This window comes from Meles meles, chromosome 3 (assembly GCF_922984935.1).
Source record: "Meles meles chromosome 3, mMelMel3.1 paternal haplotype, whole genome shotgun sequence".
NCBI classification, from domain to species: Eukaryota; Metazoa; Chordata; class Mammalia; order Carnivora; family Mustelidae; genus Meles; species Meles meles.
Genome location: NC_060068.1, coordinates 64696459 through 64719637, shown reverse-complemented (window position 1 = coordinate 64719637; position 23179 = coordinate 64696459). Strand labels below are relative to the sequence as shown.

At 39.3% G+C, this 23179-nt stretch overlaps 1 protein-coding gene and 1 pseudogene across 9 annotated transcripts in view; both read right to left on the bottom strand.

Annotated features, from left to right (window-relative positions):
* MCTP1 (multiple C2 and transmembrane domain containing 1) overlaps positions 1–23179 on the bottom strand; it is a 535159-nt gene that overhangs the window by 61035 nt on the left and 450945 nt on the right. For all 9 annotated transcript variants that reach the window (XM_046000381.1, XM_046000382.1, XM_046000383.1 and 6 more), the window contains one exon: positions 15889–15942. In XM_046000381.1, coding sequence (XP_045856337.1) covers positions 15889–15942 — 54 coding nt within the window. The remainder of the gene's footprint in view (positions 1–15888; positions 15943–23179) is intronic.
* On the bottom strand, positions 17091–17214 carry LOC123939427 (annotated as a pseudogene).

Genomic DNA, 23179 nt, shown 5'->3' with positions numbered 1-23179 from the left:
GAAGCTATAACTTTCCAAGTGTTCCCATCTGGATAGTCTCTTGTATTAAAAACTAATTGTCGGGGTGCCTGGGTGTCTCAGTGGGTTAAAACTCTGCCTTTGGCTCAGATCATGATCTCAGGGTCCTGGGATCGAGCCCCGCATCGGGCTCTCTGCTCAGCAGGGAGCCTGCTTCCTCCTCTCTCTCTGCCTGCCTCTTTGCCTAGTTGTGATTTCTCTATCAAATAAATAAAATATTTAAAAAAAAAAAGAAAGAAATCTAAAACCTAAGACATTTGTTGCATCATTCTTCCTTTGTATATTTAAACTTATCTGTTACATATAGCACATTATTGGGGCACCTGGGTGGCTCAGGGAATTAAAGCCTCTGCCTTCAGCTCAGGTCACAATCTCAGGGTCCTGGGATCGAGCCTCGCATCGGGCTCTCTGCTCAGCAGGAAGCCTGCTTCCTCCTCTCCCTCTTCCTGCTTCTCTGCCTACTTGTGATCTCTGTCAAATTAATAAATAAAATCTTAAAAAAAAAAACTAATTGTTTTGCATGTTTGGAAAATGCCTAATTTTATCATTGTGGAGAAAATAATAAAATAAAACAAACAAACAAACAAACATGACTTATGGAAACAAAAAACCAAACAAAACACCTGAAATCGGTAAGCAGCTATTTACTTCATATATATGAAAAACAGGTATCAAGAAAAGATTTTAGTTATGGGTTTACCTTTTTTTAATGCTATAAAATTCATGCCGAGGGGAGAAAACTCATGCTTGATACATTCAACTTACAGCACATTTTCAAGGTGAATTACTAAATCCTCAGAACCTGACCTTCTAATGAAGGCACTGAAGCAAGCACAAGTTGGTGAAGAAAACCACAAAGATATAAAAATGCATAGATATATGATCAACTAGGGACAAATTTTGATGGAATTATCACCAGATCTCTACAGACAAGGTCTATCTATCAAACATGCCTACCATAAGCTTTGATTCCATTAATTTCCTGAGAAAAGGCATCAGGTAGAGTTCTGGATACCAGGTGTGTAAACACTGCAAGATTCTGATATTAGGGTATCTTTCGTGTAGAAACCCACACACAACCCAACCAGATGCAGAAACGAGTTTCCATTGGGAAAGCAACCCACCCTTTCACTACTGATACCATTATTTAAACGTTTAACATAGGAGAAACTGAAGGCCAAAAAAGAACATGCGTGCACTTAATTTCAAGTGACAGTTCATACAGTGCATTAAAGGTGTAATACTACACACGTGGTAGGTATATATAAATAGTAACATTAAAAAGGGGTTACAACATCCCTAAGACATCCTAAGTCTAAAACACTTAAAAAGCACATTTGCAGTACAACTTCTCTTAAATTATTTTAATTGGTTTCAAGATGACTTCAGATTAGGGATGGGCTTTGACTTTGACTGATTATATAAGAGAAACACAGATGAATGCTTTTTAGGCAGCCTAGCATCATTCCAAGGTAGACAACCACCTAACCTGTGTTACTTAGATGCCATTAACTATCAACGAGTGTTATTTTTACATAAGTGTTTTATGTAAATTTTGTTTTCCTGAAGTTGTTAGTTCTCTTAATAAATACAGCTAATCCAAGAAAAAAAAATTTTTTTTGTTCTTTCTTTGCACTCATTATCCAGCAACTTTTTCAAAGAAGAAGAGGTGGGGGTAGGCAGAGTGACAGAGTTCGAATACTTAGCAACCATTTTACTGTTTAGAGTCTTTTTTTTTTAATAGTATGAAAAATAATCCAGGTACATTCTTTAGCTTGATTACTTACAAATAACCTATCTGAAAAAAAAAATCAGGTAAATCTGTCAGTTGTGGAAGTTTATTCTTCCATGTGTTATCTAGAGATAAGCTAGTCTATGCTATTAGATTTCCACCGACATAATTGTGCATGAATTCTGATCTGATTTGGCATGACCTAGTGCAAAAGGTGACACATTTTCTCTAATATACCCCATTAGAAAGGAGAGAAATTGCCAAAGTATGAAATCTGAGGACCTTGATTCAGAAACTATGTGGCTTTGAGGTCAGCTCGGTGGAAAAAAGAAGAACTTGTTCAACTACCCCAGGCACTGAAGGTTGTGACAAGCAAGCCTAATATGCAGGGTGGTTACTCTGTTGGATAATCAATAAAATCTTACATTATCAGACTGCAACAGCTGTATATTCGTTTATTATACTGCCTCATACATCTCCAAAATATTCTAGTGTGGAATTGCAGAGAATACAGATGCTGTCCCCATTCCCATATCATTGCTGATCAGAATACACGGTCAAGATATCAGAACCAGGAAACAGCATATATGTGCATAATGTGCAGAATATTGATTTTAATATCCACATAATGTGACCTCACTCCAGCAGAAAAATATTAGCTCCAGCGATCCTGGAAAAGAGTGTTGACTGATCTACTTAGAGTTTGTACATCAAAATTTTTAGAGTTATTAGTGATCTTTGAAATCCCCTGGGAAATGTCCTTAAACGAAATAGTAAAATACCAGATGTGAACTCTTCACAATTTCGAATTACATTTTCTGAAAAGGAGAAAGTCCTATGTTTTAAGAAGGAAGTATTCTGCAATCTCCTTTCCTCACTTAAATTTTATTTTTGGCAGCCAGTCAGAGCAAGTACAGACTGACTTCTAGGACACAGGACAGTGGCATCTTGTCCTCCTTCCATGGTGGAGGACAATGGATGTCCATTACGGTTTAAAGAGGAATTTAAGAAGGATTTTTTTTTACAACTCCTTTCCACCCACCAACTAGCTTCCATGGAGAGTTCAGCTAGACGGTGGAATTTCTGGACTGAATCCTTATCTATGCACAAAGCAGAAGAAGGGAGACTTAGGTTTTAACACTTTGAGGTTTTAGTGAAGTAGAGAATGATTTCTCAGTCAGTCCTTTGTTTCTTTTCAACTTGCAAATCAAAAACAAAAAGTGAAGTAAGTAAGTAAGTAAATAAATAAATAAATAAAAAGATTTGGATATACCTGGCCATTTGAATGTGCTATGCTTGTTTAATTTTTGAGATAACCTACTCGCGCACTACGCGCTGATAAACCTTAGATAAAGAGATACTCTCCTGTTAAGCAACAGGGTTCACATTCCTTAATGCTACAGGATATCTATTAAGAGCTTTTCTTCTTCAGAAATAGAGGCTGGTTTTATTTTCCAAAGATGGCCGCATAACATCTCCCATCCCTTATATTCTTATGCAGTAGGACCCTGACACTCCTGATTAAGAGGTAGAACTAAATTCATCATCTCCTTGAATCTGGGATGCCCTTAGTGACTTGCTTGACCAACAGAGCATGACAGAAGGGACATTCTGGGACTTCTAAGGCTATATCATAAGAAGCCTTGCAGCTCCTGCTTGGTCTCTTGAAACCCTCACTTTCGGATCGCTTTTCCCTGTCAGAATTGAACTGCTATGTTATGAGAAGCCGGCAACAACCTCCAGTCTTCTGACTGAGCCATCTTGAATATCCAGCCCACGTCCACCCTTAGAAGACCAAAGCCCCAGACATCTGGCAAGACCCACAAGAGATTCAAGTAGGAACTGCCTTGATGAGCCCAGTCAACCCACTGAATAGTCACTCGGCATCAGGGAAATACAAATCAAAACCACAATGAGATATCACCTCACACCAGTCAGAATGGCTAAAATTAACAAGTCAGGAAATGACAGATGCTGGAGAGGATGTGGAGAAAGGGGAACCCTCCTCCACTGTTGGTGGGAATGCAAGCTGGTCCAACCACTCTGGAAAACAGCATGGAGGTTCCTCAAAATGTTGAAAATAGAACTACCCTATGACCCAGCAATTACACTACTGGGTATTTACCCTAAAGATACAAACATAGTGATCCGAAGGGGCACGTGTACCCGAATGTTTATAGCAGCAATGTCTACAATAGCCAGACTATGGAAAGAACCTAGATGTCCATCAACAGATGAATGGATCAAGAAGATGTGGTATATATACACAATGGAATACTATGCAGCCATCAAAAGAAATGAAATCTTGCCATTTGCGACGACGTGGATGGAACTAGAGCGTATCATGCTTAGTGAAATAAGTCAATCAGAGAAAGACAACTATCATATCATCTCCCTGATATGAGGACATGGAGAAGCAACATGGGGGGGTAGGGGGATAGGAGAAGAATAAATGAAACAAGATGGGATTGGGAGGGAGACAAACCATAAATGACTCTTAATCTCACAAAACAAACTGGGGGTTGCTGGGGGGAGGTGGGATTGGGAGAGGGGGAGCGGGCTATGGACATTGGGGAGGGGAGGCGAACCATAAGAGACTATGGACTCTGAAAAACAACCTGAGGGTTTTGAAGGGTCAGGGGTGGGAGGTTGGGGGAACAGGTGGTGGGTGATGGGGAGGGCACGTTTTGCATGGAGCACTGGGTGTTGTGCAAAAAGAATGAATACTGTTACGCTGAAAAAATTAATAAAAAGGGAAAAAAAAAAGAGTGATAAACATTATTGCTTTAGGTCACTAAGTGGGTTTACGGGGGACGAGTATGGGGAGACTGTAATACAGTCCAAAATGTTGGACTTTGGACACAGACAAAAGTTTGGAGTCTGATTGTTTCACTTCTTTTGTGACTTTGAGTGAGTTACTCTATGTCTCAGAGGTTTCAGTCTTTTCATTTTAAAAAATAGTGACAAGAGAAGGGGCTTCTCAACTGACCCATGATCCTCCTGCATCATAGTTTCTTCACGACTTTCAGATCAAAGTCAGAATCAGCAGGGTTACTATATTCCTTTCCCTCTGAACCAGCTTTTGAGGAATCAAAAATATTTTGCTTCCTTGTACCTGGATACTTCTTGCTTCCACATTGGATGTGTGTTTACTTAGTGAAAGCACACTGAACGGGGAAAAGGCATTGAATATGGACCTGTTGCCGTCATTTTCCAAACATTCTCTCTTGAGACCCAGTGCCCAGGGAGAGGAGGGCTGGGCAGGCACAGGTGACACTCTCTGTCTATACTGACCAGAACAGGTGATGACTCTGCAAAACTGCATACCAAGTGACCTAGGTGTCATTTCTAGGTGGGCCAATGGGCTTTGCTACAACATGACTGGAAGAAAAGTTAATTAGAGGGTTTGTCTTTTCTTTTCTTTTTTTTTTTTTTCCATTTTATTTATTTTTTCAGCGTAACAGTATTCATTCTTTTTGCACAACACCCATTGTAATTAGAGGGTTTGTTTTCTGATCTAAGTTTCTTCTTCATTAGGCAAGTTACCTAATTCCTAGACTTAGCTTCTTTTTGGACAAGTTAACTTGTTTTTAGGCTCAACTACTTTCCTATTGTAGTCACATTATCTGGTTTCTAATCTTAGCTACTTCCCCACTAGCCAAGTTAATCTTCCCGATACTGAAGCATGGGAATGATACCTGATAAGCCAATATGCAGTTATTGTGAACATTAAATTAAGGTATGGGAGGGAAGGTACTTTGAAGCATGTGAAGTGCTACACAAATACAAAGATATCTCAACCAGGCATCTTCTAGTTTTCCTTTAGTCTATACAACATAAATTGTTTCAATAATCTTATTACATTTACTATTAAAAAATCTCTCAAATTTGTTTCTTTCTGATTATCACAATTGCTGGTGTAGCGCAGGCCGCCATTATTTCCCGCTGGGGCAACCAGGGCACCTCCTAGCATACTTCTCTACTTCAAATCTCATTTCCTTCTTATTCCATCGCCTGCCCCTTGCCAGAGTCTTCTTCTAAATTCACAAATGTCATCATGACCATTCCCTATTTCAGAACTGCCTCTGAATCCTCACTGCTTGAGGATAATTCAGATTCCTTAGAAGACGGCTAAAGCCTTCACAGTCTTTAATTTACCTTTCCCAGTGTCCTCGTCCTCCGCTTCATGCTCCCACTGTCCCACATTCTCCTTGACTTTACATACCACACTTCCTTCTACGTTCTCATTCGTCCCTCAAGACCTAAACTAAATGCCGCCTCCTCTGTTCAACATTTGCTACCACTGGGAAGATGGTCATCTTCCTGTTTTTCCCAAACTCTTTTTAACTTGGTTGTAACATGTTTCTCACTGTATTATAATTATTAGTTTACATAATCAAGGGTCCCAGCAGATGGTGACTCCTGAAAGGTCCATATTCTGCCTGATTTATCTTTGTCTACCCTCACAGTGTCTTGTCCTCACTATAAGCTTACGGGAAAAAGAAATCAATTTTTTTTAAGATTTTATTTATTTATTTGAGAGAGAATGAGTGAGAGAGAGCATGAGAGAGGAGAAGGTCAGAGGGAGAAGCAGCCCTATGTGGGACTCGATCCTGGAAGTCCGGGATCATGACCTGAGCCAAAGGCAGTCGCTCAACCAACTGAGCCACCCAGGCACCCCAGAAATAAATTTTCAATGAGAGAGCCCCAACAGCAAATTCAACCTGTATCTGACAGTGGGCCTCAAGGGCTGTGGATAGATCTGTGCTTTCAGGAAGAAAAAATTATCCTAAATTTCCCTTTCAGAGACCCTGATTAGTTTTATTAAAAAAACTCATGTTTTATTTCAAATTCTAATATTAGCACATTGATTCACACAGAGTAATATGGGATGGAGGCTGTATGCAGCAGCCTGGACGAAATTATGTTGCAGCAATGAAGACCTCAAAATCACAAAGGCTCCTCAAAACAAGGACTGGGTTTATTTTTTGTTCATACCACATGCCCTTCTGGGTTGGCTCCACATCATCTGTGTTCTAGAACTCAAGCTAAAGGAGGGCCTCCCGTGTGAATGGTTACAGCTATGTTTCAGAAGGAAAAGAGAGATGGCAGAGCCAAGGATAGCTCTTGAGCCTTTGGCTGCAAAGTGGCATGGGTCAGCCAGAGTGAGTTACACCGCCAAGCCTGAGATCGGTAAGCAGCAAAGAATATTGTGAACAGAGAGCAATCTACTATCAAAGGTAGACAGACAGGTAATGTTGTCACTGCCATGTTAAGACCCTAGCACTGTTTGCTTTTGAGAGGAATCTGAGAAAACACCCCCAGCTAACATGATTATAGCCATACATCTTTGTTTACTTCGAGTCTAGCTTAAGCTGGAAAATTTCAAAGGAAAAATAAATAATACCATAGGTTTTCATATCTATTGATTTTCTATTAATTCTGGAGTGTGATGGAACACAGGAAGTGCAGGATTCTGGCCAACAGAAGTATGCAACCAATCCCATTAAAGGGAGAAGCTCTGGCTCCCTACTCTGAAAATCTATTAGACATTGTGGATTTTTTACTTTATATAAAAATGTCTTGGTTATTAAAGACTGGGACTTTACCTGGCTTTTGCTTTTTCCCCAAGGGGAAAAAAAAAGGACTTGTATTAAAATATTTTTTCGGTTCATCATACCACCACGCAAAATAACCCACGTCACTGGGTTATTTTTCTCTCGGTGAGGCTACACAGGTCTTCAAGTTGTGTTCTCGTCCAGTGATGTCAACACTACAGAATTTCTGACATTTCTCTAATATCTCTCTTTCGCATGTCACAATTCAAATTGATACCTCTATTTGCATAGCCAACGCCTGTTGGCAAGTTCTTACAATCAAAGAAGAATTCCTCCGTCGTGAACTTCTTTTAGAATCTGCAGAGTCAATGCCTCTAGCGTGGTGAAGAATTTCTTTGCCAAACAACTTTTCAGGCAGAATAAAAATCTTGGCACTCTGGGCTCTGATAGAGCATCTGCGATGCTTGGCAACACATCTGGTTCTGCTGCTTTGGTGAAGAAACCTGCTCCTCGTCTCAACATGCAGTGGTGTCAGCCAGTGTCAATGATTCTGCCAGGGAGCCTGAGAAAAGTGTCTATTTCTACGAACGTTGTCAACCCCTTGAGAGCCAGGGTTGACACGCTATTTCAAGAGGTTTTGTCAAGAAATGGAAGTCTAAGAGTAAGTTCGTTGCTGCAATACAGACGTTAACTAGTTTTCCAGAGGACCTGTCTCGAAACCTGTGATTGACTTTCAAATACAAGTTCTGCTTTCTGAGGCAAAGGAAATCCAATGACTAGAAGAAAGCAACAGGAAAGAGTCCCTTCACGGTTTGCTTTACCCGATGGCTGTCCTTGTCAAATGATCCAACTAAATCTTTCTATTTCAATTCTTTTCTCTCTACTGCCATGCTGGAAGGGCATGTTGGGGCACTTATCTACACATTCCAAGGCTGGAGAAGTGCTTCTGGAAAGGAACAAGGAGTGACAAAGCTTTCCAATTTGTTTACAGGTAGAAACCCACAGACAGTTGGAATCATGATAGAACTCCTTAAAAGCTAACTCTGTCTCCCATGACTTCACAGGACTGTGACCATCTAATCCTTTTTTTTTTTTTTTAAATGATGAGGCATTAATGATGCAGACGTGTTAAAAGATGATCTACTCAACACAACAGAACATAAATTCCACCAGGACTTTGGAGAACTGGAGGAATTCCTCTGTGCTTAACCCTCATCGAATAAAGCCATAGCAGCTCCCATTCTGTTTGCTACTGTTTTCTCTTGCCAAGTCAGTGTTTTAAGCACGTATTGCCATGCAACTGAAAAGTCATAGTCAAACAGATGTCAAAAATAACAAGCCTAATGCTATGTCAAAAACCACTCATAATTTCAATATCAAAGCCAAACATCAGCCTTCTTGTAGAGGCTTACTTCTGAGCTGAACTAAACTTTATTTTTACTTGGAAAATTTGCATTTATCTCAGGTGTTTGAGGAAACCAGGCATTAATGTCAAGAGGAAGGTAGTGAGAGCCACAGGGATATGACTTTATAAAGAAATTTTATAGTCTCTGTAAAAATCATTCTATTTCCAATGCAATAAAAAAGGCATGGAAAAGTTTTGTGTATGTGTTTATGTGTCTCCTCCCACCCTCCCCCCAGGGAAAAAGTCTACAGCTTTCTTCAGATTTTCAAAGGGTCTGTGACCTGAGTAGGGCTAATACCCTCTGTCCTGATGCTTTATGGAGTGAACTGTTTTGAGGAATAGAATGAATGTTCTGAGGAAGCGGAATTCTTCTGTGGAAAAAGCAAGTTAACCATGACTTGGTGCCGCACTCACCAATGAAGAATACAGGCTCCTACACAAGAAAGTAACCAAGTGCACAGACATGGGTACAAGCCCACTCTTATTTCTAGGCAAGTTTTTCTGAATAAAAACTAAGGCAATTTGGATAAAAATATTTGCTTTAGTGGTGGGTATTAAGGAGGGCACGTATTGCATGGAGCACTGGGTGTGGTACATAAACAATGAATCTTGGAACACTGAAAAAATAAAATAAAAAGAAAAAAATTGCTTTGTTATACTGTTTTTACTTTCCATATTGAATGAAAAACTGCATAGCCATATTCCTACAGAAAAGTAGGGTTAATAAGGAAAAAATTAGGAGCTCAGATCTAGTGCTTTAAAATGTACTATTATTTTATAAGTGTGGAAAATGCAGTTGGAAGGCACCTGTATTAGTTCCTATTGCCACTATAAAGGATAAACCTAGTGGCTTAAACAACACAAATTTATTAACTTACAGTTCTGCAATCTAGAAGTCAGAAATGAGTCTCACTAGGCTAAACTGAAGATGTGGGTACAGCCATATTTCTTTCTGGAGGCTCTAGGGGAGAATCCATTTCCTTGCCCTTTCCAGCTTCTAAAGGCTGCCCACATTTCTTGGTTTGTGGCCACCCTCCTCCATCCTCAAGGCCCAGAGAGCAGCTCAACCCTCTACCACCACCCTGCCCCCCATCAGTTTGTTGGATTAATGTCAGGGCTCTTGGCCTTGACTCCATCCGCCCCCACACTAGATGCTGTACAGCTGGTCCTTCTGCTGCTGTTTCTTCGCCTTCAGCTTCTCCTAGTGCTCGTTGAGCCTATGGTACAGGGTACACCTTTTCTTGGGACTGTAGAATTTCCTGAGGTTCTCCTTCTGAGTCTGGTGAATGATGGTGAGAACAAGGGTGAGGAGCTTATAGACAGCACAGATCTTGGAGACCTTGGACCCTGCATGGCCCGTCATGTTGGTGACTTGCAGCTGGAGGAGATCTACCTTCAGGTCCTCCAGATGTCTCAGCAGCTCTCTCTTCTGGCCAGGAAGGACCCAAGCACTGGCTTGGGCCATAGCTGGGCAAGGGGTGGCCACTTTGATGGCTTCTTAGGCTTTTAAGGATGCTTACTATTAAATTGGGTCCACTCAGAGAATCCAGCATAATCTAACTCTTAGACGGTCAGCTGATCAGCAACCTTCACCTCATTGGCTACCTTGGAGCCTCTTTGTCATGTAGTGTAATAGACGTTCCAGGGATTAGGATGAGAACATCTTTGAGCGGTTATTATTCTGCCCACCACACCACAGCTTAGGTGGATAGTGGGAAAGGGCCGAAAGCACAGGAAGAATGTGAAGAACTGGAAACCTAGAGGAGCACCTCGCTGGTTTGGATGGTATACTCCCTGATTATGCTACCAGAATACCTGAAGATCAGGTCTAAGGTAATCTGCATCTGTTCTTTTACTTTCATTCTCCTGGAAAACTTAGTTTCTAAGAACGGTAAAGATGCCCACCTTGGAAAACCTGAGTGTCAGCCCTGGCTCTGCCACTCATTGTCAATATCACTTTTGGCGATGCACCTATGTTTGGCTGAAGCACAATTTCCCCATTTTAAAATAAATTTGAAATAGTAGCTCTAGATGATTGTAGTAGGCAGAATTTTAAGATGACTGCCAAGATTCCCACTTCCTGGTGTACATGTTCTGTATAATCCCCTCCCCTTGTATGTGAAGGGAATTAAGAATACAATGGGATGGGGGCGCCTGGGTGGCTCAGTGGTTAAGCCTCTGCCTTCGGCTCAGGTCATGATCTCAGGGTCCTGGGATCGAGTCCCGCATTGGGCTCTCTGCTCCGCAGGGAGCCTGCTTCCTCCTCTCTCTCTCTCTCTCTCTCTCTTTCTCTCTCTCTCTGCCTGCCTTTCTGCCTAATTGTGATTTCTGTCTGTCAAATAAATAAATAAATAAAATATGAAAAAAAAAGAATACAATGGGATGGTCATCCTGTGATTAAGTTATGTTATATGGCAGAGTGGACTTTAAGAAAGGATTACCTTTGGTGGACCTGGCCCAATCAGGTGAACCTTTAACAGGGACTAGGCTCTTCCTGAAGAGAGTTCAAGTATGAAAGAGATTTGCCAGGAGGGAGATTCTCTATTGATGGATATAAAGATGGAAAGGACCATGGAAAGTGACCACAAGGAGTGAAAAGCCGACAAGAAAAATAAGGGCTTCAGTCTTTCAAATACAGGGAACCGAATTCTACCAACAGCCCAAGTGAGATTGGAAGTGGATTCTTCTGCAGAGCCTCACATGAGAGCTCAGCCCGACTGACAGCTTGAGAATTAGACTGAGCACAGAACCCAGTTGAGCTATGCCTACACTTCTGACCTACCCAGCGGAGAGCTAATACATGCGGTTTGTTGTAAGCCTCCAAGTTTGTGGCCATTTGTTATGCAGTAGTAGGAAACCAATAAACTAATACAATGCTATTTCAGTTAAATGTGAGTTAAGATTTCTTTTTAAGAATTTTTTTCTTGACTCCTCTTTCCCCGCCTTCCTCCAAAGCTTTGATTGGCTTCCCCACCATGTAATTATTTCATTGAATACAACTAGAAAATGCCATTTTTTCTGATTAAAATCTTCTCTCCTCTCACATATTGGAGTTATCTCCTTCCCCCCATGCTTGATTTCAGATGCAGAGATGTATGCATCTCGGGTATATTATATATATGGTTAGGGCTGGAGAATCAAACCAGATAACACAGATTTTGAGAATTAAAGCAAACAATCTGCGTATTTTGAAGTAAGTCAGATAAGTTTCACTCACTGCATCTAGTTATCTTGAAACACAGTAACCTTGACCTAATAGCTGAAGAAAAAAGCGAAGCAATGTAAGCATAAATGTCTGAACATTTTAATATCTTTTATCAATAAACATTAGTACTATGCCATGCATTTGAATCCATGCTTGTCCTGAGGAAAACCTGCATTCTATCTTCTGCTTCCTCACACTGCAGCTGGGTCCCATTACAAGGGTAGGACACACCATGGGAAGCATGCCTAAACTTCTTAAGCCACAAAACGAAAGCTGATCTTCATTAATTAGATGTCTAGATTATGCAGATCGACCGCTATATTACTATAAATAATGTGGTCAGAAACACTATTATATGGCTTTTTGATACGTCCTTACTTACTAAGGCATTCTATTAACCACAAAGGCAGGGTTTGGTGTCAGGTCAAAAATCAGATCCAATTGTGACTTTGTGGTTGATGACAGAGAGAATGCTCTACAACAAAGGGAACTGAGAACACAGGGTGATGTCTTCCTAACATTCAATTCAGGAGAAATTTCATCTCCAGCACACCTTCACAGAGCGCTGCTATGTAATGCAGATAAGTGAAAGTATTAACAAGCTAATGATTCATAACTAAGACCCACCATTTAAAACCCATATTCTCTGCCTTTGTGAAAACCATGGAACTGGATGAAGAGAGGAGTCACCTAATTTTAGATTAAAGCCAATGTGGACAGTGGATTCTGGAATGAAGGCAAAGTCTGGGGCTCACACCCCCTCACCCGAATAAGGATCAGCTGTTTTAATAAAAAGGGAGAACACATGACAAAAAGAATGCTCCAAAGGCCATGGTGTGGAAAAGCTTCCAGATCTGGGGATCCAGGTGAATCATGACTTAGCTTTTACCAACTTCAACCAAAGTCTTCCCAGGTGCTGAAGTCAGCACTAAAGAAAAGCTCTCACACAAGTGTTATGCAGAGTAATTATCATCTTTGTCTGCTTCACCTTTTTGTACCTATGTCTTTAAACATCTACATAACGATGTGGAGGGAAAACACTTCGAGCTGAAATGAAATAAACGACGTCGGTTTATGCCCACACGGACCTTGTCAAGTAGCCAATGACTTGCCCTTTCATTGTGAGTGACTAATATCAATGCTGGCTCTAAAGAAAGACACTTTTCATAATCGCCCAACAATCTGCTAAGTGAAAACATATGGATAGGCTTAGGCAAAGCCTGCCAGGGGTCTTTGCTGAATGGAAAACAGGTGCTCTCATTCTGTGCCACGTAATACCCCATTTACCCCCAAGTCCAAAGGTTAGAGGACTAATAGCTGCCTTGTGGTAATCAGGGAAAGCCAAGAAACTAGCCCTGGTGAAACATCTGGGACATATTTTACATACTTGCAACATATGCTTCAGGTTCAATTAAAGTGAGGCTTTGGCACATTTATTAATCTTTTTTACTTTTATCCTATAAGAGGACTCACTGACCTGACCCCACTATTATACCATATGAGAAAACAGAGAAATAATGAGAGCTAGAGGTCAGTACCTGCTCATATAGCAAAAAACACATTTGTTTTCTCCTGAAATTCCATTACGCATGACTCTACACACAAACTTTAAACAGAAGAACCAATGAATTTTTTAAGTAGGAAATTACCCTTCTCCCACTCAGACACACTGATAGCCAAGACTTACAACCTTTACCACTGTGACAGCCAGTCCAGAGACGGAAGCTGCTAAACGGGAACTCGAAGGATCCTTTCATATTTCCATTGCTTATAGGAAAAACTTTATATTTTAACACTCCCACTCTAGGATTCTTCCATTATGCAAGCCCCTAAAAGTCTTTTGTAAATTATTATACTTGAGATTTTCCTTTTTTCGTGGTTCAGATACGATTTTTATGCTATCAATTGCATTATGAGTAGAAAAGAAAAGCCTCCTTATAGATCACTTGAATAAAGAGTAGGATTTATGAAAATCAGCTCACCATCTTTTCATATGGAAAACACACTGTTTGCCAGCACCCTGTGTGCAAGAATACAGCTGAATTCACACGGTAATTTAAGCACTCACTTTCAATCACCTTCGGTAACTAGATCTGAAAATGTGTTAGAACCCGGGTGTCAGTTTCAGACACCTAAACACTAGATTACAATAGATGCCACTCCAGAGGCTTGGTGCTCTTTCCACCTGGCATGTTCCACTTGACATCTAGGTTTTGGTGAGCTGGTTAACCTGGTGCGTTATTCGCTCCCCACTCCTAACATCCTCTCTATTAAAAAAATGACCATCAAGCGGAGATGAGTGGTTTGGAGTATCAACAAACTGGCTAAAAAAAACACACAAAAAAAACCCCAGGTTGACTTCAAGCAGGGACACTGAAGTACTCGACTTCACTAAGGGTTTCCATTTATTAACATTTCGGAGGGAACGCCTGCTGCTGGAATGAATCTTTATGGTAGCTTTAATAATAAAGCAGCAACAAGCAAGGGAAAATGGCCATAAATGGATGGCAGCTCAGTGTTTATCAGCAGAGAAATGATGATTCAGAGCTGGCATGTTGAGTTAAAATACAAGCTCTCTACAGCTCTACAACTGACCTTAACAATAAATCACCTCATTTATTGCCAGAAGTATATGTTCATGTTATTTAACATTAAAAACAAGCACATATGTGTTTTTGTAGAAAGGAGATTTTGTTAGTGTATGTTTGGTAATGTCGCTAATGACTAAATGATGTACAGAAGGAAAATTTCACGTAAAAGCTCTATCAATTTCAAAATGTTTGGAATGGTATTAGAAGGCAGAAAATGTGAATGTGTGTGTCTATGTTTTCATTTTCCTTCTAGCATTGAATATTAGGCAAGAAAAAAAATCATTTGGGAGTTTGACTCCCACAGTTTGTGGTTTTTTTTATTACATTTCTAATGCTTGGTTCCAGCATGCAAATTCTTATACCAGGATATAACTGTACATCTCTACTAGAATCAAAGGTCAAGGGCATAAATTAAGATACACTGTTGTTCTCCTTTATTAAAAAAAAAATCACTTCTTTACTATAAGAACTCTGGTTCCAGTGAAAGTCAAAATCTGGTTTTATATTCTAAACAATTTGGAAATAATGAAAAATGAGTGATATTCTCTTTTCCCTCCCAATCTTACTCTAGCTCTTTTAAGATTTTTGATCTAGAAATGCCCAAGGATATCGATAAATCAGCATCTTGCTCCTCCTTGTCATAAAAAGCCTTTCTTCTCACCCTAGACACAACTACAGTCATACCAGATCATTCTAATTTGTCTTCCCAGGGGACAGCCATACCAAAAAATCCCCGAAACTAGCTGGTTTTTTTTGTTTGTTTGTTTTGTTTTTTTACTGTGGTCACCATTCCCATGCCAACCAGTGATCAGAAAACAACATCTCAACAGGCTTTCCTGACCAAGGAGCTATAGGATCATTCCAAGTCAAGTCTAGGCAAGGGCCCTGAACACTGGGATTATTTAAATATCCTCCAGAGCCCTCCCCACACACGTGTGTTCTTTCGCTGCCCAATTCCTTGAAAATTACAGATGACAATATTCATGTTCAACTTAAGCAGGCTGCTCTTTTTTTCCCTTCTCCTTTCCTCCGAAGTGTAGCCCGATTTGTAATACTCAAGATAGGACAAATTTTTGCCCTTCAAAAACAGTTGTCACTGCTGTTATCTTCACGAGAGCTATCAAGTTCCAGACAAGCTGAATTATTTTTTTTTTGTTCCTGGCAGAAAAATATTTGACCCAGCTCTGGACAAAAGCGAAGAGGATTTATAGCCCTCTCTCCTTCTTTGCAACATGCAGTGGCATTGTTAGGATGATAAACAGCACTGTCCAATTGTCTGGACTCAAACACTTCAACTCCTTTTTTAACTGTCTGTGAAAACAGTGTCATGTCTACATTTCCCCATCCCCTGGTACCCAAGTGCTGGGAAAGATAATTACCTTGTCATCTTTGTCATCTTCTTCTTCCTCGTCCTCCAGCATGTCCTCCACTACCTGCAGACAGAAACAGAAGTCATTTTCGTGCTCTTAAAGCAGAGAATTTTGTTCTGTCATTTTCAACCTTTTGGAAATGAAAACTTCATTAACATTTGAAACAGATGCACAGAGAGGGAACATTTGATCTAGAGATAGGGATTAGGAAAATGCAATGACTTTAATTGATTAAAACCAGGGAACTGAATCCCAGTCAGGGGAACCCTGCTTGTGGGAAATGTTGTGTGACAACCTAAGGAATCTGAAATATACATCAGGTAAACTAACATTAATTTCAGAGATGCTTTCGATCAGAAGATTTCTTTTTTACCTGCTCCACTTTCTGTATTAATCAGACGCTTTAAGTTCAGGATCAGATAACTAAGCAGAAAACAGCTCTGCTATTTCTGATTTACTTTTCACTAAACTCTAAGGTAAAGTAACTTCCTCGTCACTGATTTATGCCGGTGGCCTATGGCATAAAACTAATAGCTTTCACGGCTCAAATTCTACTTATTTTTAAATTTTTATTGAATAAATTTGATACATAACATTGGTTAAGTCTCAAGGATACTATGAGTTACTTGGATATATTTATATATTGTGAAATGATTGCTAATGTGGCAATATTTACCTTATTATATAATTATAGTATGCTATTATTGTCTATGTTCATTACACTGTGCATCAGATCTCTATGGCTTATTTAATACCTGTCTTGTGTTTGTATGCTATCCCTACCCTCCCTCCGCATTGGTGACTGCCTTTTTGTTATTTTTTTTTAATCTTTTAACTTGTTTAGAATCCATAAGTAAGTGATATCATATAGTACTACACTTAACTCTGACTCATCTTGCTTTTAATGCATTCAAGGTCCACCCATGATGTCACAAAAGGGATACTATCTTCCTTCCTTTTAACTGAGTAATATTCTGTGTATATATACCACATCCTTTTCACCCGTTCATCCACTGATGGGCATTTGGGTTGTTTCCATATGTTGAATTTAGTGAATAATACTGTGGCAAACATGGGAGTGCAGATAACTTTTCTATGCCTTGTTTTCATTTCCTTTGGGTATATACTCAGAAGTGTAATTGTTCAATCATAGGGCAGATCTGTTTTTATTTTTTTGGGAATCTCCATATTGTTTTCCATAGTGTTTGGACCAATTTGCATTTCTGCCAACAATACGGGTTCTCTAGTCACCGCTCTCTATTCACCATTCTCAATTAGCAATAATCGCGCCTCGGATAAACCTCATTGGCTACGATACTGCCACTGCGCAAAGCTCTATTCACCATTCTCAACACCACTTATTGTCTGTTCCTGATGACAGCCATTCTGACAGATGTTAGCTAACTCGGTGGTCCACTGATCCAGAGGTGACACGGCATTGTGGTTCTGACTTGCATTTTCTTGATACTAGGGATGTTAAGCATACATTCATCAATCTGTTGGCCATTTCTATATCCTCTGTAGAAAATTGTTTAGTTCTTCTGCTATTTTTAAGCTGGATTGCTTTTTTTGTTAGGGAGTTGACTGAATTCTGTAGATATTTTGGATGTTAACCCTGTATCTGATAGACGGTTTGCCAAAATTTTCTCCCATTCTGCAGGTTGTCATTTTATTAATGTTTGTTTTGCTGTGCAGAAGCTTTTGAGTTTGATGTAGTCCCATTTGTTAATTTTTTCTTTTGTCATTTGTGGTTTTGGTGCCATCAAGGCTCAAGTTGTAATTCTTGTGGATAAATGTCAACTTGTGACTATCTCTGTATTACTTCTTTTTCTTACTTTTTTATTTTGTGAATTGCCAGAGACTCTAATTTTAATTCTCTGATTTTACACAAGGGTTACATTATGAGAATGGACACTGAAAATCAGAAATGTATTCAATAATGAAATGTATGTAATATGTATATATAATCCAGGTAGGTGGGTACACATGAATGTATTTTTTAATGACTCCTAGTGTACTTACTTCAGCATAATGGAATCGTCATTTTGGATTTGCTCAATAATTTACCCTTTCCTTGATTACTGTGTAACTGTGGCATTACAAATGGGAGTTCCCCCTGTTTCAGGTGTTTTACTATGGTTTTATACACCTTCTGTCTCTGTCTCTCTCTCTTTCTCTCCCTAGAAACCAAAAATTTAAAAAACTTTGGGGAGGGTTGCGATTCAGTTAAGTGCCAACTTCTGATCGCATTGATGCCATTTCATATAATTTCTAATTCTTGTGGTGCTTTTCCTTTTTTATCCAGTCTGTATCTTTATTTCTGAATAAACTTGATAGAATCATGGTTATTAAATATTTTTAAGTCTTTCTCCCAAAGCTCATAACTTTAAAAGATAGAGACAGTGAGTGCTTCTTTCATGTGGCTTGTGATACAGACAGGAATATGTTATGAGTGAAAACTTCAATAGCTAAGACTGTGTTATGCAAAGAGCTACACAAACTGAGATAATATGTCAGGACTCTTGGTGATCTAATAATTGTTCTCAAATATTCTAAAAGCATTAGTCGACTTAAAAGAATAGCCCAAACGCAAACCTCTTTTTCTCATAAACCAATATATAACCAAAAGCATCTGACAACCTGTGAGATTGTTCCTAATTTAATTTCATACTTTAAATCTTCTATTACATGGTAGAATTTTGTGGTCTTTGCTTTGGACATTCAGAATTTCAAAAGAACCGTAGTAGCACAATGTGCTGTTTCCAATATCTGGTGAGAGTTTACACTTATTCTGAAGACTTATAAAGCAACTCAGCCTCAGCAAGAAAGAAGGGCGCTTAACATTCTCTCTAACACTATTCAGCAACTCTGTAAGCGTTTATTGTTACGCCCCTTGGCCAAGAAACACAGTGCTAGGTACTGTGGGAATACAAAGATGAATAACACAGATATTTCATCTATACTCATGTCAGCCCTCAAGAGGATTATAATTCAGTAAAATTTAAATGGAGACGATAAGGTAATCTTTCACATTGGCTTTTTTTTTTTTTAAAGATTTTATTTATTTATTTGACAGATAGAAATCACAAGTAGGGAGAGAGGCAGGCAGAGACAGAGAGAAGAGGAAGCAGGCTCCCCGCCAAGCAGAGAGCCCGATGCGGGGCTCGATCCCAGGACCCTGGGATCATGACCTGAGCGAAAGGCAGAGGCTTTAACCCACTGAGCCACCCAGGTGCCCCCACATTGGCTTTTAATTTCCTGAAAATCTGAAGTATTTGGAAGTATATAGACAATAATAGCAACAACGTATAATCACGGTACTCTATACCAGGCAATTCCAAACTGGGCCATTTTTGATGGCAGTTTCAATGGGAGAAACAGCCACAGTATTTCAGTACTTTGTATTTCTTCAAAAGAATTCACCTAACACAGCAAATGGCTGAAACAGAACTCAAACCCAGACAGTGGGACAACTCAGAGACAGCTCTCACTCCCTGCCCAGTTTTTGGGGGTGGGGAGTGAGGGACGGGGAGGGAAGAATTCACCCAACTCTCCTAAGTTTTGTTTAAATGATTGTAATTTTGTATCTCTAATAAGATGACCAATTTAGGGGCGCCTGGGTGGCTTAGTGGTTTAAGCCTCTGCCTTCGGCTCAGGTCATGATCCCAGGGTCCTGGGATCGAGTCCCACATCGGGCTCTCTGCTCGGCAGGGAGCCTGCTTCCTCCTCTCTCTCTCTCTCTGCCTGCCTCTCTGCCTACTTGTGATCTCTGTCTGTCAAATAAATAAATAAAATCTTTAAAAAAATGACCAATGTAGATCAAGTAATTTGTTAGGTTGGTCATTATGATCCATTTTATCTTTCAGGTAAAAGTTGTATATATGGGAGGTATAAAACAGGATAATTTGGTTAAGTAATGTTTTACTAAAATTGCCCACACAAAGTCATTTATCAAATATGTCAAGGAAAAAGAAACAAATACTACAAGTATACTTTTACTGCCATGCATAAACTCAAACAATGTTTTTGTTGGTTATGATTAAAAATGTATTGCACGCTTCTCCTCTTCAGTACTTATGATCGTGCTGCAGGTGCTAGGAAGTAAGAAGAGTGTTGGATTCTGCCTAGCAGATTGCAAGGTGCATAATAGGTGTTCCAGAACTATGTGTTGATAGAAGGAACAGAGGAAAGCATCATCTATTCTTCATAGCCCTCAACAAGATTTTATGGGAAGGAAGTGAACTAGCTTGCAGGCCTGAACTAGCTTATCTGGAAAGACGTGTACTTAATCAGGGATGCAGATTAATAAAAGCAAATATTCAAAGTGCTTTCCAATATCTGCCCGGAAACAGAAAGCATACCCATTTAACCTTTAAGATTTGGAGATTTCTACTTCCTTCAAGTGAATTTTCTACAAATCCAAAATATCGTTGAAACAGCAAACAAGCCAATAGCTTCATTTACACATTTTCCAAATCAGCTGCGGATCTTATGTTCGAGAACGACTCAAAGAGGTCTACAGAATCAGGCTCTTCATTTGCAAAACCCAAACTGTTCTTCCCCTGCACAAGTGGGTAATTGGCTACGCACAATTGCTCTACAAATGTGCAGCCAGAACCACCCAATGCAACCATTTGCTCTTACATTTGGCAGCAAAGTGTTGTGTTAGCGAGAGGCCGTTGTGTTGTGTTTTAGCGCTCTAGCGAGGGCTTTCCCCTCCTCCAGTGCCTTTTTAATGTTACATCAGAAACATCTACAAGTGAGGATTTATAATACAGATGCTTTCCTACGGATGTTCTGAAGCTGCTTCAGAATGTAGCCCACTATTACGTTTCGTTCAGGTGGGGTTTAAGGCGCCCTGGAAACTGGAGATAATAGCACCTATCCCACAGTGTTGATTAAGGACCCAGTGAAATAGTGTATAAAGTTCTTAGCACAGTTCTCGTATCGAAGTAAATGTTCAAAAAGGTTAGCTATTCGTGAAAAGAAAACTAACATGAATTTAATGATATTTTAAACATTATTTTTTAAAAGATTTTTAAAATTCATTGGACAGGGAAAGAGTACAAGCAGGGGAAGTGACAGGCGGAGGGAGCGGGAGCCTGATGTGGGACTCGAACCCAGGGCCCTGGGATCATGACCCGAGCTGAAGACAGACGCTTAACTGACTGAGCCACCCAGGCACCCCTCAACATACATTTTTACAAATTAAATTATTTTTTTTTTGTCCTGGGCAAAATATTCAGTGTTCTTTATGACATATAAAATTCCAATTCATGTTTCACAGACACTAAGAAACACATAAAGGGACACAGGTAGAGGCGTGGATCAAGACCCTTCTTAAAATGATAATGATTTCACTACTTTGCAGGCTTTAAGGGACCAAAGCAATGGATGGCTATGAAGGCAAGAGTGTTTCAGAAGTGCGGCTGTGCTTGAAGACATGAGTCCTGGCCAAATTCAGTGAATACAGAAACTGCAACTAAGGTGTTAAAAACAAACTGTACGTATCCCTGAAGTGCATTTAGTGACTGCAAGAAACTGCAAAACTTCCCAGAGAACTCACGTAACACTACCATTTAGAAAGAGAGTGGAGGAGTTTAATACCTAACAAAGAAAAACTAAATAAAGGAGTCCTGTCTCAAACTCCAGCTCTTTCCTCTTCAATAAAACCACATAAAGACTACATAGTTTTGTTTTCAAGTATATGAAGCCAAACTGACCAAACGTTTGTCAACAATAATTTAATAACACATATGCAGAATTTCCTTGAGGAAAAAAAAATAAGGGTTGAAAAAAATGCAGGTGTTAGAAAAGATACATTTTTCCAAAGTTGTTTTTTTTCTTTTCTTTTTTCTTTCCCTTTTCTTGAGGGGGAATCTCTCAGTTTGGCTCTAGAATTCTCTTTCCAAATTATGCTTTCTGATACCTTGCTTGAAAGCAAGTAGTATTAATCAAACAAAGGAAGGGCACCAGGGAAATCAGAAAGATGTAATGCAAGCAGTTAAAAGTGACATGACCTTCTGTAATGTCGCTCATCACAGACCTATATGCCACACACCGGAGGAAGGTCTTGAAAGAAACTGATTCTTGGTACTATTCCTTGAATGTAATACTAATAAAGATGACATTTTTAAAAACACACGTAGACAGCCCCAAATGCAGCATGCCAGCTACATTACAGCTAAAGAATAAGCAGATAACATTATTTTTAAAAGCGTAATATTTCTTCTTTCATAGTCCCTATTTGCTGAGCATTTGTCATTAACATATAAAATAGAATACGTGACTATACTTTTTAAAAATACATTTTCAAATGGAGCCAAACTCATCTGTAGAATCTGTATATTATATAATCGCACAGGAGCTCTTTTCATATTATGACTTTTAATTATAATTCAACACAACTTAAATGTCTTACGATTTGCAAGGAAATAAAATTTTATTTGGCTGAAAATATTAATAATGGTGTTGGTAATCTGAATATTAAGTACGGTATGTTTAATATTACTGCCCCAGACAATGATGTATAAGGGAGGGGACCTGAGGATGCAGAATTGAACACCAAGACAGTGAAGGGATGAGGAAAAGTAGATTCAGGTAAACTTCATTGTTAAAGTCCTCATGGGGCAGTGAATACTAATTACTGCTTTTTAATGCCAAGTTAGGGGGAGTATCTTAAAACAAAGTGACCAAAGGGAGTTAAAAGGCCTACCAATAATTGTTAAAACACTTTGTATTTCGATTTGCCCAGGAATAAGGTCCTCTACTTACTACTCTTCAAAGAAAAAGGAACCGAGAAAGAATCCTGGTCATGTCACCCTTGTAAGATAAGTACTGAGTACCACGAATCCAAAAACTCCCCAAGCCAAAGCTGACACAAACCAGTTTCTCTCATATGTTTACTTTTTTTCTTGGAAATAATCTTTGAATATAATAGATGTTTTGCTATGTTCAGAATGAATAGTTGCACAATTCAAATTGCTTTACTCAAACACGGTCTATAAAAAAGCAACACATTTAAATTAAAGAAGAAATCACTGCTGTCCAGATGTGCAACTGCATGTTAAAAAATTAAAGAAAGAAAATTGTCACAAAAGAAAGAAGTTTCATATTTAATTTCATATTCATAGAACATCCAAATGTGTACAGATGCTTATATTTGGACACATTACAAACTAAATGCCTATTTCCACCCTAGAGATACAGAGGAATTTGGAGAGAGCAGAATTCTTCAACATGGTCTGGAGTTCATTTATACCATTTTGTGTGTGCATAAACCAAGCAAAGCATGCGTTTG